Source organism: Cebidichthys violaceus, unplaced genomic scaffold (genome assembly GCF_023349555.1).
Source record: "Cebidichthys violaceus isolate CVI_PGR_0920_01 unplaced genomic scaffold, fCebVio1.0.p SCAF_4, whole genome shotgun sequence".
Lineage (NCBI taxonomy): Eukaryota > Metazoa > Chordata > Actinopteri > Perciformes > Stichaeidae > Cebidichthys > Cebidichthys violaceus.
Window position 1 is genome coordinate 7,431,986 of NW_027176594.1, and position 13,559 is coordinate 7,445,544.

The window sequence follows — 13,559 nt, forward strand, 5'->3', positions numbered from 1 at the left end:
TAGATAATAGTGTTAATGTCCCGTTTCAGGTGCTCAGGACCTCTCACAGATCATTTTTCAGATTAAGTACCAGGATGTATATGGTGACTCATGTCCTGTGCCACACTGCAGGAGTATTGCTGAATTTTGTTATTGAAGGGATGGATAGGTTATCCTTGCTTTTTATATTATCTTAAAACTACAAACACCACTGGTCATGGTAAAAAAAACTACTGCAGAACTACTGTATAGTCCATAATCACACAACTGGATGAAAGTTTTATATATTTGAAAGGTACAAACACAGAACTTAAATACCTTTTCCTTCAGCAACGTGCAAATAGTGCAAACAGATGAAGTACAATAAAGGAGCATTTGAGAACATTGAGAATTGAGGAGTAATAATTATAAGGAATGGGAAATTAAAAAACTAAAGCAACTATTGATCAACTAATAGGTAACTTCTTAAGAATTAAAGTAGGTTTGAAATGAAAGGGAGCTAAAATAAGAGTAACAAAGAAACCCTTTATCTCTTACTGTTTCTAAATCACTTGAAGTAATCAGCATACTTGATTAAGGTGATGAACTTGCATGATTCTTTTAATTTTGGAGTTGTAATCTACATGGTTGAATGCACTTATTGTAAATCGCTTTGCGTAAAAGAGTCAGCTCTATAAATGTAATGTAATCCAAATTTATAGTAAAAAAATGAATGAGTAAAGTACACAAAGGGAAGAGCCCCTGAATGGTTCAACAGATATCTACGATGTGAAAGTTGTAATCAAGGACACAACATTTCTAGCAGTGACTCTGGTTGTGTGCTAATCAGTAAAATGATCTAAAATTACAGAAGGGATGTGATTTGGACAATTCTTTCACACACAAAAAGTGCCGATGTCCCTCAAATATTTGGAGAATAAAAAGATCAAAAGGAGGGTACTTAGTTGACTGTTGATTTAATTCTTAATTAACTGGAGAGTGAGTTGTGAACGTGTTTAAGGGGAAGGTTGATTACATCAAGTCTGTTGTTCTCTAATGAGTCTAGAAAAGGGCCAGAAGTAACACTGAGGCATCTGGCCAAAGGTCAGATCATAGGTTCAATCAATTCCCTGATAACACAGCAAACACATAAGCTAATCAAAGCTGGATATCTCAATTGCAAATTATCAGGGTTGTGTTGAAAGAAAAGTGGTGTGTGTGTGTGTGTGTGTGTGTGTGTGTGTGTGTGTGTGTGTGTGTCTGATCTATGTTGCTCTCTCAGTGAATAAGGTTTATTTTAAGCGAAAACCAGCAATATGGCCAGGCGACTTCACCTCAATCTAATCAACCGATGACAATTAAGGAACTGAAAACAGTCTGAGACAACACATGAGTAGCATGAGAGTCAAAATCAGGCTCTGACTTTCAAAACTAATAGCTGTTGCATGTATTTACCATGTTTGGTTCCTGTTCTTTCCTTGTAAGGACCTTTATGTCCCAACTAAAATAATTTAAAAAACAGTAAAAAAAAAAAAAAAAAAAAAAAATTAATTACCTACGCACAACAGCATCTTCTGCACCTCATCCTCTGGTCATAGCTTCTGGATTCTTCCACACTTCCAAAGATGAGCAATACATCTTTTGGCATGCCACAGTAGGAAAAGCACAGGTGTGAATAAAAACAATGGCTGAGCTGCTTCAGAGTCATTGTGCATGCTGGCTCATTGTCAGTCATCATTATTGCTATTAGTAACATAGTAACCATGCTTTTCCTTAATTGATGACAAGTTCAAAGTCTTCTTGAAGCAATTTGATTTCTATTCAAGTGAAACACCAGAAAGAAAGATTACAGAAGATGGATATATTTCAAATAATTGTCCTGTTATTGCAGAGAATCTCAGTTAATTTAAGTAAAGACATTTTACATTTCAAACAAACACTATCATTACATTAACTGAATATATATACATTTTAAACTTAATATTAACTTTTTTTGCACTTTACAGTACTTAAACATTTCGAGTACTATGAACTTAATTTGGTTTTATAGTGGATATAGTATTGTGCATATCATTTTTTTTTTTTTACCAATAATTGACATATTTTCTTGTAAAGTCCAATAACTGTGAATCACTTGCTCTGAGAGTAAGCTGCAGTTATCTTTATTTATTTTTAAAGGTATTAATAACTGTGGCCAAACTCAATAAACCTCAACCCATGCAGGATCTATATACCGTGTTTATGCTATACACAGACAAAAGTTTACAAAGACCCACATTTATTCAGATATATATTTACAACCAGCTATTTACAAGAATCAGGAGTACACATGAAACAAAAGTTATAATCAGGGGTATGTAGAAATCTCAAATATGGCACTGAGTGGTAGGAGAAAGTGTGATCAGTTAAAACAATCATATGAAGCTTTTAGTGGAAAAAAGGATATTTAACCCCATTGCAGCTGTATTACATTTAGAAGATTTCAAAATGCAGAAATGCATTTATTTCATATCTTTTGTGTATGGATGTTCAGTTCATCAAGGCTGCAGAAGATCTGACTGCAAAACAAAAGAAGCTCTGTGTAACATACTGCAGGCTCACAGCGTCTCTATATAAAATGGCTGCTTGTACTTTGCAATTCTATTAAAGGTCGACATGAAGTGATGTCTAGAAAGAAAAACATAAGTTGTATCTCAGTTTGCATTTATAATAATGCTGGTGAGAGAGCCTGTGTGCTCTACTTTCAAGTAACGCATGTATGTAGGCTATAAATCATTACTACGTTCAGTTCAGTTCCACCAAGCAGCATGCCATTCATGATGAGCATTGGAAATAGCTTGTATCCTAATTTTCCAGTGAAAACTTACAGATCAAAATATCTAAAACACAACAAACAAAAGGTATCTAATCAATTAGGCAGATTCCATGAAAAAAACATATCAGCAACAATACGAAAAAAAATAGAGGGAAATGACAGTAAGGTAATGTGCAAGGAACGGCACAACACTCATAATGTGCTGAAAAACATTTTCTGTCAAACTGCTTTTGAAAGAAAAAATAAAATAAAATATATATATGACATTATAGAGCACCATGAAGTAACAGATGCAGTTTGCAAGTGTTTAAGGAAGAGTGCCCCCTCCAGTGGCTGCTGCTAAAATAACAGTCCATCACAACAGATATCACTTATATGAAGATTAAAGTGCTTAAGGCTGAGTAGTTGATGTCACCTATTATGGTTTCTTTCAGTATATTTAGACATTATTTAATGTCACTGCCAAAACTCTCAGCGAACTGCAACTTCACAAAGCCTACAATATCAATCACATCCCTTCATGATACTTTATATCCACCTCAGCTCCACAAAACTCTGCTTACAAACTGTATCTGTAGAATACAAGCATAATATCACAGATGGAATTTTTTTTTAATCTAAAGTTAATTCTCTGTTGCTTTGAGAAGAGTCCATTAAACATTCAACAAAGTGCTAACCAGCCGATTCACTCTTCACTATAGTGACTATTTTACAAATATTTTTTAAAATACTTAACATTGATGAAATACATTTAGGAAAGCCGATGTCCTACCAGTAGACAATAGGCATGCAGTGCATTTCCAGAATCACTTTTATCTTTGTACACAACCCTTACACGCAGTGTTAAAAACTGCAGCTGTGAGACATATAAAACCAAGCCCCTTCACTGAATGAAGCTACCTCTGACAAAAACATCAAATCTCAGCGGTAACTCTAGTTATGACACCTTCCGGTCTTCAATTGCGGGCTTACAAGCTAAATCTGAACTGGGAGTTATCCTTTGAGCCACTTCAGCATCATATCTGCTTATACTGTAAAACATTGACATTGCAATAGTTTAATTTGTACTGTATGAGAGCTACAATACACTTTAGAGGTTGTGCTTCATTCAGAAATAGGGCCACAAATAACTTTAAAAATAACTCTACATTTACTATTTACATGTCAATGAGACTCTACGCTCTGGACACATTAGCTGATTAATTTATTTCCCTTCATTGCTGGCGTCCAAACTGCAGAGTCCTGTGGAAAAAAAATAAATATTTCAGTGCAAAGAGACACAGGGCAATCAATGGACTCAATCAATATGAATATAAATATTTATATGCTCCAACGTTAATGGTGAATCTAATAGTCCTTACCTGGTACATCCTTCTTGCCTTTGGAGATTCTGTGGAGGTCTTAGGTAAACAAACTGCACAAAAACAAAGGAAGATTTAAGTACAGATAAAACGCACAACTACATAACAAGATTCACAAGCAGCTCTATGAGGCTGTGCTTGGTAGACAACAGAATCTGGGACAACTCTCTCTCTCTCTCTCTCTCTCTCTCTCTCTCTCTCTCTCTATATATATATATAGTATCTATTTAGTTGTTACAAATACTAAGTGTTGCTGGAGTTTTGAGCCTCAAGGCTATACTTAAGGCACTTTGGGCTAAATGCTACGGTCAGCATGCTAACATACTCACAATTAAAATGAATAAGGTTTACAACGTTCAACCTTTTTAGTTAAGCATGTCAGCATGCTAATATTTACTAATTAGCAGTAAACACTTAATACAGCTGAGGATGGTGGGAATGTCAGTAGTTTGCAGGAATTTGGTGAAAAACAACAAATGCCAACATCATGGTGCCGCTATAGGAAAAGTCAGAGGATCACCAAAGTCAGTAGGGTTCATCCTCTAGGAAGCATGAATGTCCATACCAAATTTTGTGCTAATCCATCACGTACATGTTACAATATCTCTCAAGATAAATAGATGGTGATGGATAAAGCGGGATTATTAAAGAGTTATTCCTGTGGGGAACATGAATGTTGGTGTCATACTTCTGTACTATCAAATAGTTGAGGGGATATTTCATGGCTCCTGAACATCTACAGCTAAAGTAAAAGTTATTCTTTATCAATTTCACAAAATGTATTCATACATTTTGTGAAATTGTGCTTGAATGAATACAAAGCTGCCACCTACCAACTCTCTCTAACGGCTTCAATGTCGCTCACGAGATTCTGCGCTAAACAAATGCCAAAAATCTGAAACGAAAAAAAATGCATATATATTTTTCATTAGGTAAATTTAAAGTCAACAGAGATGAGCTAATAAAGTAAACCCTTCACATTGGTCCTCACCTGTAGTAATGCAATCCCAATAAAGATGCCTGCCACCACTGTCAAGTTGTCTTGAAGCCACTTCTCAAACTGAGGAACGCATCCTTTGATATAGATGAAGGTCCGCTGCTCAGAGTCCTGACAGAACATAGAAACCAGTAATAAAGCCGAACAGGCAAGTGCATATAAAGGATTTGGCTTTTACTTTGTTTATCCTTTTAAAAGTTTGAAATCTTATGAGTAACCAGAGGCAATTATGATGGGATTTATTTTGATTGCAGCACTTGACAACATGGTAAATGGTAAATCCTTTTAATGGTACCACATGATTCGACTGGTCATCTTGTGGTCTCCTCAAAAGCTCTTCACAATAAAGTCCTTCTGAACTAATGTTGCCCGGTTATTAACACACACACTCAGCCCACTGTTTTTTCTACTCTGACTCTTGTAAAAAGTCCACTCTACCTTTTTCCTCACATTTCAAGTCAATAAAACAAACACAGCCTTTTCCTTACACTATGCTACTGTGGAGTAAGGCCAAAGCTAATGATGGGGGAGGGGATTAAATTCCCAGTGCATTGCTGCAGCATGAGTAATACCACCCGGCCCAAAGTGCTGATGGGGAGCCAGTTGCTGTATTCTGAAGACTGTGCAGTTGGGAAACATACTCAAAGAGGAATATTGTGCCCAGGGCGGAGTACCTGATGCATGACCTCATGCAGCCAAATAAACCAGTACTGTTTTATAGCACTGGCTCACTTTAAGATGAGTTTCTGTTAAGCCACTCACCGTTTTTGCTCGAATGTCGTAGCCACACTGCGTGTTGATCACATCCTCCTGTGAAGAGAAGATGGTTCATGCTTAAACATTTCTCAAAAAGGTAAAGTCAAGACATTTAGAGACGTATACTGGGAAGATGCAAGGACGGTGATGCTGCTTGTTTTCTACGTGGACTTAATTCTCATATTTGTGACTGCCGAGATTCACATATTGTTCTAATATATTATCAAGAAAGGTAGATTTGAGTGGTTTGCGAGTTTACCTGGCAAAAGCCCTGAAATGGCCACAGGGCAGACTTGCATAGCCAAAAATCTGGCGATACTATATTTTCACATTTTAACAAGTGTTGTGTGTGTAGCCAAAGCCGGATATATCTAATTATTCTGTGCCGCAGAGCTCCGTTCTTTCCACTATTGAGGTAATGCACTCATTATTCCTGATTGAGTTTGCAAAGAACTACAAAACCCAGCTTTTTGGGGGAAATTACAATGTCTTGTTTTGAAAATGACACTACATTTATGACCCTTTGTTAAAAAGAACTAGTAGGAAACAATTAACTCAGGCCAAAGGAACTCAGTAAATATTGAGAGAAGAGCAACAACATTGTTGGTTTTATTTAGTCTTTTTATGGTCTTTGATGACAGTAAGAGAAATTAAGAAAAATGTTATTCTTTAAATGCTGTGTCATTTTAATGGACCGGAGATCTTAAAGACTTGCAGTTGACTTGCATTTTATTTATTAAAACATTGTGACTTGCCTCAAAAGAATTAAAAACACCACTGCTTAGAGCTTTAGAGTGATTTCATGTTGAATCATGTGTTAAAGATGTTCATGCTAGCTGTTATGAAGCGCTGCTCTCAAAGAGGATGGCCTTGGTGGAATAGTATGTCTTTCAGTCAGCAAATAAAACAGACTCACTGCAATCTTACAGTGAAGCACTGTCACTGCTCTCCACAGAGAGCAGCAGTTTGAGCATTTTTCTGCCCCCAAAAAAAAGTCTTGGTTGAGATAACTCCTCCCAGTTGCTTTCAGACTTTGCTGTGCTGGCAGGGTGTGAGAGGACTAAACACTGAGGCCTTGACGTCCTGTTGGAAGCACGCCATGATAATTTGACAGCCAGCCTTCTGGAGGACGCAGATAACCGAGCTATGAGTCACAGAGAGGCCCTTCTAAATGTTCCCTCAAACTAAAAGGTTCAATATGTTAGAAAGTGACCTCCTCAATTGGTACTCCAACTTCCAGACACAAAAACACCAAATTCCACCCAAAGGCTTGTTGTGTTTTACCGTAAATGGGAATGAATTGGCTGTGGATTAGAAAGACTGAAGTGTGGTGAGTTTATGTGTTGACACACCGCTGGATCTTTGGTGCAGCAGGAAAAGGGCACTCCACATTTCTCACGACTCGGGTTTGAATCAGTGCAGTTGAAGTAGATGTTCAAGTTCCAGTCGTCAGCTCCGAACGCTCCACAGCACTCCCACTACAAGGTTAAACAGATATAAAAAAAACAACTTGCATATATGTCAACAATGTCCCACAGAAATGGTAAAAACAACAAGGGAGTGTAATAAGTACAGTGGATAAAGAAACATAGTGCTCACATATTCCTGGGTGAAGTCTATCAGGTTCTGCAGATCAATGTCGTCTCTATAGGCCCGAATGTTGTTGTTAATGAAAAAATTGAGCTGGTCCTTGATCCAGTCTTTGAAGACAAAGGCCAGGACTCCTGCAGTCAGCTCCAGGAAGAAGATAATACCCAGGAACACGGAGAACTGAAATACATTGGACCAATATTATTATATTGGGGGGAAAAAAAGGTTTTCTCATTTCTTCACAAGTTGTTTGACAAGCGAACGTACAAATTTGAGCAAGAAAGAGTTTTCTCGCAGTGCTCCGATGCAGCCAGCGAATCCGAGGATGAACATCACGCCACCCACCACCAAGAAGAGCCAGACCGGGTCAAAGCCACCCAAGTCTGTGATGGACGAGATGTTGGAGAGAACACCCTGGAAAAGCAGAGTGAGGGGTTAGAGGCTTAAATCATCAAGCCCACTGTCTCCATGAGCTTACAGTGTCCACAATCCCAAAACCTAAATTATGCGATGAGCTGAAATAGCTAGTCCGCTGCCAACTAGTTTGATAATCACTTGAAGGAATAGTCTGATATTTTGACGAATACGCTTATTCGTATTCTTGCCGAGAGTCAGATGAGAAGATTGATACCAGTCTCATAGGGTAAATACGAAGCTGGAGGAGCGGCTGGTTAGCTTAGTTTAGCATAAAGACTGAAATCAGGGGGAAACAGTTAGCCTGTCCAAAGGACAACAACATCTGCCTACCAACACCTCTAAAGCTCACCAATCAACATTGTATATCCGGTGTGTTTCATCCATATAAATAAAACTATGTAAAAACGACAAGTTGTGGTTTTATGGAGGTTATGAGCTAAATTATTTCTTGGCCAGAATAGTGACTTTCTTACTTATATGAAAAACAGCAAAGTGTTGTTTTTACACTTCAGTTTGTGTACGGATTAAACAAATGGGGTATCTGGTGTTAATTAGTTAGCTTTATAGGTGAATTGGGTTACAGACTACATACAACAGATTTCCCCTGTTTCCTGTATTTGTGCTAAACTAAGCTAACCAACTGCTGGTTCCAGCTTTATACTTAACAAACAAGTATCAATCTTCTCTTCGAACTCTTTGCGAGACATAATATTGGCCTCCTTTCATATAATGTTTAACTATTAATTAAATCGTTGAAGTAATTTATTTAATGCCAAAAATTCTCTGGTTGCAGCCATACGTGAAGGATGACGCAATAATCTAAGAAATGATCTTGATCTTTAAAATAGTTCTTCAGTGAAAGTCAAGGCGACAACTCACAGGACTGTCTGTCCCCCTTTATAGACCCCCAGAGCATGAATCTATGAAGAGCATCAGATCTTTTCTTGTGTGCATTGTTCAGAGGGGAGTCCCACCGGAAAGCATGACATTCCTTTCTGACTCAGTCTAGCCACTGCCCTTAGATGGCCGTGAGTGACAGGAGACAAATTTAAATGATCTGCTTAGTTTATGGATTATTTGCACGCAATACATTGATTTAGCTTATTGTTACACAGAGAGATAAGTGGTGAAATCACCTTTTCACTCCATGCCCACAGCCCGATGCCGAGGAATGCCACTCCAAGGAACTAACAGACAGACAGAGACAAGAGAGCTGGTTATTTTTTGCTGCGACTGCAACACGTAGCCGTCACACAGAAGAGGAACCACAGAGAGATTTTCCTGGCAGTGATCCATTTAACTTAATATCTCTGGTGTCGGTCTGCTCTGCAGTATCAGGAGACTCCCACATTAGAAAGCATCTTCTGACAGCCTGGAAGCTTCATGATTTAAGTTTCGGGCTACAGTGTAAAAGTTCAAAACCACATTTCAGGATTTGAAAAGTTAGGAATGAAGGCATCGATGGCATTAGAAACAGTTGTTATTATAACAGCCGTTCAAAATTGTAATTAATTTGAGAAAATCTTCATTTATTAGTCTATTTGGTGATCTCATTTGCTTGGTTACATTTTCACAAGTGCTTGTTACATATCATTAAATTAATATTTAGATTTTCATCTTAGCTTCTGGCTACTGGTCGGACTAAAGCAGCAACTTTAAGAAAAGAACTTTGGGCTGTGGCACCTTATGATGACCACTTGACGTTCCTTTTCAGATCTTATATACGGAATGATTTGTGAATTAACAAAACAAAAAGCAGAGCACTCTGTTACAGAAAATTGGAGAATGGGATCAAATAGAATTATTGGAAATATTAATCTGCTGTAAAAGCCTATTTTTTTCAACAGTTTGATCTAAAAATCTTGGAACATTACAAGAATAAAAACCTACTCAACCCACTTGGCAATACTATATAAACAACTGCTAATGTCAACTAACAAACAATGATGCTCTTTAAAGAACAATTAGACCCATTTAAAGACTGGATTCTAGTTATGGTCCCCCCCCACTATAATATATAAAGCACTTTGTAAATGAGCTTGTCAAGGGATTCTTTATGAAACCGTTGCAGAGGAAGAAGGCAGGATACTTTTGACACAGCCAACTTCCTCTGATGATATACGAATGGTGAAGGGATCACAGAGGTCACCGACAGCAGGCGTAAACCCTCAGCAGGGCTTGACAGGTGGCCTTCCTCTTCATCACTCTGAGGTCCATGAAGGCTCCACTTATGGCACAGACTTTCAAAAAGGGATAGGCGATATAAAGAGATAGATGTTGGCAATATAAAAAAATTTTATGAGCAGGACTGCTGTTTGACAATGTTAGATTTTGATGCACATCACTTTGGCATCCAAATGTGAAGTGGCAGGTATTTAATCTACTGGATTAGCCTAAAATTGACAGTCCCATCCGGTTAGTTCATCCATTCATGTTTATTGTATCACAACCAATACAATACTGATATCATGAATAGAGCAGCCTGCAACAGCCGATTCAATTATTCAAATTAACTTGCAACAATTCTGATAATTAATTCATCATTGCAGTCAAGTATAAAGCCAAAATGCAAAACATTTCCTGGGTCTGGCTTCTCAAACGTGAGGACTTTACTGCTTTTGATTTGGTTCTGTCAGTGTAAGTTGAACACCTTTGGGTTGTACACTGTTTGTCAGACAAAATAACAAACTGGAAGACGTCAGCTTGGATATACTTTCCCACGTTTTAGATATAGCAATTAATCAAGATATTTATATATATACACATATATATATACATATACATATATATATATATATATATATACATATACATATATATATATATATATATATATATATGTATGTATATATATGTATATATATATACGTATGTATATATATATACGTATATATATATATATATACGTATATATATATATATATATATATATATACGTATATATATATATATATATATATATATATATATATATACATATATATACGTATATATATATATACGTATATATATACACATATATATATGTGTATATATATATATATGTGTATATATATACGTATACGTATATATATACACATATATATATATACACATATATATATCATCATCAAATGTTGGCCATCTTTAAACAATGAATCATGTTATATTTCTGTCAATCGATGAAACAACAATCAATGCAGCTCTAATCCACAACTCCTTTCAGGTAAGGCATACTACATACTACAAGAAAGCATATATATATATATATACCTTAACCCACTCTAACCAGCTTCTGTTAAGCGGAGGCCCAAAGTGGGACACCCAGAAGTCTTTAATGGGGTTACTGGTGGGTTTCAAAGCACAACAGCAGGTTTTTCAGTCTCGTGAAGGGTGGACAGTGGTCTCAACAAAGTATAAAACGCATTTCTCCTTATAAAACAAAACAATAATGTGTGTGTGTGTGTGTGTGTGTGTGTGTCTCTGATACCACAATAAAAAAAGTGTCCTCAGATAATGCAGCCAAAGCAAAGTGATGGTGGCAGCAGAGCCCTCACACGGAGGCTGTCTGCACAACAACAAAGGCTGAGAGGTGACACTAGTGCCGAGCAACTGCGCGTGGAGCAGTGAGCTGATAGCCGGGGACGAAATGAGCCATATGTCCTCCTGTAACAAACCAACGGGGAGACAGAAAACGGCTCCGGGCTGGGGGGTGTTGTTGGTTGCGGACAAAAAACACGTACCGTCAGTGTGTATTAAGCCGAGGATAAACCAGGCCTGAAGTCCTAACACAACAAACAAGGGGACTTACCCAGAATATGATGTTGAATCCGAAGATGAAGTACTTGATGCAGCAGCTCACTTCGTGAGCCTTGAAATGCTTTCCGGACATCATTTGGATGTTTTTGTCTTAAACGCCGCCCACAGTGGGAAAAGGACTCACATCTATATCCTCTTATGTTTTGACAGCCCGGCTGTGGAAACACCTTTATTTTATTTTTTTAAACGCTCGACAAAACACGTCGTCAATTGTTTTCGCGTCTAATGATAAACATCCTCCTGTAACGGTAACTGTTTCCGCCGATTAAAGGCGCAGGTGAAGCCGCAGAGGAACGTCTAATGTGTCGGTGTCAGTAATGATGTCCGTTTTTCCCGATATGGATCTCAAGAGGTATAACGGTACAAATAAATCCACTGAAGTCAACCAGATTAAAGCCGATGGTCTTCTATCTGACCCATAATGTAGACATGGCTGTTATTTGATTGGCATCTGTGGGAGCCAATGAGAGCCTTTGGTGGTCACCGGAGGCGGGACTTCCTTCAGAAGAGGGCGCCACTGCCCTCGCGTGACCATGAAATACATTATGATATTAATCACTTGAGAGTATCATGTATTCATCTATTCATCCATCAACTAATTAATTTGGCTCATAATAGAAATTACGAATGTAAAATTAAACTTTATTATTAAAGTTGTATTATTTATTACCTATTGAGCTATTGGGACCCAAAAAGCATTATGTAATGAATAATCATATAAATAAATACAAGCAACAAATAGAACAATTGATAAATGATATAGTGAAATAATAATAAAAACTTTAGTCAGCTTACTAGTATGATTTCTTAATTGATCCTTTCACAATAGCAGAATTTGTTATTTTAGTCTGTTTTTAGTTCACAATGCTATTTTTTAATTTTTTTACCAATTCAATTTCATTATGTCACTTTTTAAGTCGTATCTGTCTGTCAATCAAGACTGAAAAAGGACATTTTTAAATAAAAACATCTGGATGAAAATATGATCTTTGATAATGAATTGTGAATACAAGTAGAATAACATAATTCATAAAATTGTCTATTAATTCATATAATTTCATAGTGGTTTAGTTATTTAATAACACTTGATATAAAGTTAAGTCTACCTAGTCTACCTAAAGACATCACGTTTTTAATGACTTTATTTCTACTTTGTTACATTATTTCATGGAGTGTAACACATCTGAAGCTTTTTCTTCATCATTTATTCGTAAAATTACATTCATCATCTCCTGTAATGTATTTCTAAAAATATGCTTCACCATGATATTCAAAATGAACCCCAGAATAAATTTAACCTTAGCAGACCTAGCAGAGGTGAATTCATGTTTTCGTTTATATTTACATATCTGCAAATAACGAGTTCAGATTTTGCTGTATTAAAAAGGTGAAGCTTTTTGTTATTTGGTTCTTCTCTTTGGAACAAACTGTCTGATGACCTGAGAATCATCAAATCTGTGTTCATGTTAACTCAACAAAAGGATACTTTCAGGCGTAAACTGTTATTAATCAGTGTATGTGGTTTGTGTCTGTGAGGTGGATGTACAGTTTGTGATTTTCTTTTGAAAGGTGTGCGTTTTGTTTTTCTTGTCAACACGCATGTCTACTGTTCGTCCAGACATACAGTATGTTAATAATCTGTATATTTGAATGTACAGTAAATACAATAATCAGTCTGCTGTGGCTCTGTACATTAATTCAATCAAATATTTCGATTATTCTACTTTTCTTATCCTAACAACTAAAGGTTGTTTTGGAATTATCGCCTGAAAGTAATACAATAAATTGGATGTGGAAAAACGTTGCCCCCTGGTGGCAAAAAGTGTCAACTGGGTGATCTTGAGTCTCGGTCCAAAGAACAGATCTG

General features: G+C 36.8%; 1 protein-coding gene across 1 annotated transcript; it reads right to left on the bottom strand.

Annotated features, from left to right (window-relative positions):
* Positions 1-2,219: 2,219 nt before the first annotated feature.
* On the bottom strand, positions 2,220-12,120 carry LOC137884861 (tetraspanin-5). Its single transcript, XM_068726920.1, has 10 exons — positions 11,685-12,120; positions 9,031-9,081; positions 7,745-7,891; positions 7,487-7,657; positions 7,240-7,365; positions 5,894-5,941; positions 5,126-5,242; positions 4,968-5,029; positions 4,135-4,187; positions 2,220-4,015 (listed from the first exon to the last, which is right to left on the bottom strand). The coding sequence occupies exons 1-9, from the start codon at positions 11,766-11,768 to the stop codon at positions 4,175-4,177; spliced, it is 819 nt and encodes a 272-aa protein (XP_068583021.1). The 5' UTR covers positions 11,769-12,120; the 3' UTR covers positions 2,220-4,015; positions 4,135-4,174.
* Between the last annotated feature and the right edge of the window lie 1,439 nt (positions 12,121-13,559).